Source organism: Morone saxatilis, unplaced genomic scaffold (genome assembly GCF_004916995.1).
Source record: "Morone saxatilis isolate NCDOM2014 unplaced genomic scaffold, NCSU_SB_2.0 Contig21, whole genome shotgun sequence".
NCBI classification, from domain to species: domain Eukaryota; kingdom Metazoa; phylum Chordata; class Actinopteri; family Moronidae; genus Morone; species Morone saxatilis.
Genome location: NW_023339774.1, coordinates 21,338,680 through 21,342,758, shown reverse-complemented (window position 1 = coordinate 21,342,758; position 4,079 = coordinate 21,338,680). Strand labels below are relative to the sequence as shown.

At 32.8% G+C, this 4,079-nt stretch overlaps 1 protein-coding gene across 1 annotated transcript in view; it reads right to left on the bottom strand.

Annotated features, from left to right (window-relative positions):
* Positions 1 to 1,046: 1,046 nt before the first annotated feature.
* il1b (interleukin 1, beta) overlaps positions 1,047 to 4,079 on the bottom strand; it is a 7,623-nt gene continuing 4,590 nt past the window's right edge. The window contains exons 4-6 of the mRNA XM_035668626.1: positions 3,725 to 3,904; positions 2,702 to 2,832; positions 1,047 to 2,153 (exon numbers count right to left, since the gene is read on the bottom strand). Coding sequence (XP_035524519.1) covers positions 1,929 to 2,153; positions 2,702 to 2,832; positions 3,725 to 3,904 — 536 coding nt within the window. The 3' untranslated portion in view covers positions 1,047 to 1,928. The remainder of the gene's footprint in view (positions 2,154 to 2,701; positions 2,833 to 3,724; positions 3,905 to 4,079) is intronic.

Sequence of the window (4,079 nt, the reverse complement as noted above, 5' to 3'; positions counted from 1 at the left end):
AATACAGACAGAGAATTGTACAAAAAGTTCCTAAAAATATCAAGAAAACTCCATAAAATATGATATCACTGAGTCAGGGGTCGTCTATTTACTCAATTATAGAAAAGGGAACCACTGCTGTAAATAATAAATTGCTGTATTTGTCACTGAGAGAGAAGTGGAGCCAGTGATGTTCGGCTGTCAGGAGCTTTTTATTTAACCAAATGAGAAAATGTGACTGAAGTCAACAGAACTGAGCATTAAAGCGACTGAGCTACTCTCGTCTGTGGACATTTACCTCCCTGTAATTCATCTTAAAACTATAAAAACTGATCACATTGGACATTTTAAATCACACAAACTCAGTTTTGTAAGTTAAAAACATTCCTGATGAAGTCGTTTTTAGGTTTTTTAAGTGTCACTTAAAATCACTAAAGCTACTTGATAAAGGATGTTTTTTTCAGCTGTCAATCATTGACATGAAACCCTCTTTTTATATCTTAAAATAACTAATTAAAACCAAACTGATCAGTAAAATTGAACAGCTGAACAAACATCAGCGCAATGAGAATCTAAAGTGACAGAAATCATCTTTTGGAAACAGATTTTTTTTTGTTTATTTGATCTGTTAACATGATGACATCAGGCTGATACTGCCGTTCGCCACCAGAGGGCGTCCATCCTCCATATTTTATATGTTCTTTATCAGGAATAACCCTCTTACAGCGTACAATTAAACCAAATATGATGAAAACAAAACAAACACACAGTGAACAATGATCATTCATTCATTCATAGAGTGTAATGTGAGTGAAAGGTAGTTATAAAGGTGTTATTATGACATTAACAACGTACAGTTATAAACAGGTGATAAGATGATATAGAGACAATATTTAGGAAGGGAGGAAGCTTTCTTATCTTTAAACATTAATTCAACATGTCAACCAGTTTGGCGTCCGTGTTTCAGCTCAGAGGTGTAAGAAAATATCATTAAAAAATATAAATTATATATAATATTGTCATCATCACTCAAAGATAAAGCAGAAAAATACTCTTCGTGCTAAAGATACTTAAAGAAATAAAGCATTTATTGAGTTTAAAGGTATATTGTTGACAAAACACAACAATATTTAGCAAAAAGCATCAGGTTTCTATCAAAGAAATTATAGATAATCAGTGGCTTTATTTTATTATTATGGAAAGAAAGATCATTTATAGCATAATTCATTCAATATAAATGGAGAAAATAACATTCATATAACTTGTTTTTTTTTGGTCAACAAAAGCAAACATTACATGACAAAGATGAAGATAATAAAGCAAATATATAACAGATTCCACAGCTTTAACAACTAATTTACCATCAAATCAACTCAAACAACAAACAAATAAACAGATAAACTCGAAATCAAGAAGTCAAATAAATCAAAATTACACCAGACAGATTTAATTCTGTGTCGACTGATGTTTTATTTGTTTTATTCTGTTTTTTTCCCTTTAAATGTCTACATGCAGACATTTAAAGCTGCAACCACAAAAGGCTTATAAATACAAAAAAACTAAAAATACAAACAAAAATACATAAAATAAGAATATTTATTCCACAGAACCAGGCATATTTAGCTCATCACAGTATTAAACTTGTAACATGCTCATACCTTCATTCTCTAAAAGGAATAATAATAATAATAATACTTTTAAGGAATATCCTGTTACTTTTTTACCAAAGCTGATACATTTAGCATCCTGTCAGTGAGTAGAAATAATATAAAATAAAACTGTCTTTAGTGGCTTTTACTGAATTATAACCTCACCAGTCTCACAGTCTCAATGCAGCTGCAGACGATTGCACCATCTAGTGGCGAGTAAGGCAGAATAAAGGCAAAATGCAACACAAAAAAGCATAATTCTGGATACATTGAACCTTAAACCGAGAGACACTTTTTAGTTTACTTTGTGGCGTTTATTTTGAAGCTGGTGACGCGTCTGGCAGCGTCTGCGACACACATCTCCACGGGCTGCCGCTCGCTGTCGTTGGAGGTGCTGATGAACCAGCCGGGGCACCGAACCGACTCAAAGGTGGTCAGAGACACTCCGGTGACTCTCTTGTAGAAGAGGAAACGGTCCTTGTTTTCATCATCGGAGATGTGTTCTAAAGTCTCCTTGGAGCATTCCTGCAGACGGAGAAAGTGTCTCATTAACTTCACATTAATCCATTTATGTGCGGAGACAGTCGTGATAATAATAAAACAAATGCTCTTGGAAAGTCAAAACTTTAAAAAGAACTAAATAAATAAAAATCATGAGAATAAAATGTCACATTCAAAAGAGAAACTACAAATAATGAGATTAAAAGTCAAAATTTTGAGATAAAAAGTCCAATTATGAGATAAAAAGTTAAATTATGAAATACAAGTTTAAGTTATGATATAACATTTTTTAATTCTGAGATAAAAAAGTAAAAATTACGAGATAAAAAGTAAAAATTATGAGATAAAAAGTCAATTTAGTGAAAATAATCCATACAGTACACTTTATAATATTACATATTTTGTATGCAAAATCTGAATGTGTAAAGTAATTAATAACAATAGCTGAAAGAGTGGCGGCATAAAGTCACATAAAATGGGGATATTATAGTAAAGTACCTCAGAATGATATAGTAATATTATATAATATATAATATATATTATATATATAATTTATATATACATATTCTTACCTCCAGGTTCAGCACAGCTTTGCCGTCTTTCATGAAGCAGGAAAGGTGCAAGTTGTGGTTGGTGATGGACAGAAGGACACACTGATATTTAGTATCAGCGGTGCTGATGTACCTTGACAGTTTAAAATTCACTGAAGTGGAAAAAAACAAATACAAGAAAATTAGCTACAAAATTATCAGCAACTATTCTGATAATTAATAATCGATTTGAGTCCTTTTGTGAAAGAAAAAACACTAAATTCTCTGTTTTCAGCTGCTTAAATGTGAATATTCTCTGGTAATGTTGCTCCTCTGTGACAGTAAACGGAATATTTTTCAGGTTGTGGACAAAAACAGACATTTGAGGATGTCAGCTTGAGCTTTAGAAAACATTTTATGACATTTTATGAACAAACAATTAATTGATTAATCAAAACAATGATGAATAGATAATGAAGAATATCTGATAGGTGTGTTTGTTTGTGTAGCTCAAACAGAGGATTAAACTGAGACTGTTTATAACCAGTAAAAAACTCCTTTAAGTGAAAGTACCGATACAACAATGTAATCCATTACATTCAGAATCCCATTTAAAGGTCCAGTGTGTGGGATTTAGTGACATCTAGTGGTTAAAGGGGCAGATTGCAACCAGATTTATTATAGCTGTGTATTTTAGTTTTTAATTTTAGTTTCAGTTTAGTTTTCTATTAGTTTCAGTGTTTAGTTAAAAGTCACATTCAGAGATAAAGAGTCCAAATTATGAGATAAAAAGTCAAATTATGAGATAAAAAGTCAAATTATGAGATAAAGAGTCAAAATTATGAGATAAAAAGACAGAATTAGAATTATTAGTATGAGATTATAAGTATTTTGTTTTTTTAAATCATAATATGGGGACATTTGTCAGCTATTACACTACAAACACACTGACTCACAGTCTAAATAAACCAACGCCTCTTCGTGCCTGTGTCTGACCAATCTGACTACTAGTTCAGTATCAGTATATTTAGTATCACCATCAGTCTCATAATTTGAGCATCGTACCTGTGCGCTCACAGTTTCCTCCTTTCAGAGTGATGGCCTGCAGTTTGATCTCCCCCGACCCATGGACGATGGCTTTCTGATCAGTGTCGCACAGCGTGCACATGTTCTCGCTGTTCACACGCTGGAATGTTTTTCGCTCTGCTCCCAAGGAGAAGTTCTCAGTTGTATTCACAATCGTCTCTGTGGAAAAATCACAATTTTGTTAGAAGATTCGTTTTGTCTTTACTGTAACTTCCAAAACCCAGAAAACCTTCAAGCAGGAGTCTCTGTTGGTGTCAGTTAGCGTCTTTTAGCAACAAGTCCATCTGGAAACTCCCATAAAGGAGGTTGTGTCTGTGTCACTAAAAGTTGAAGA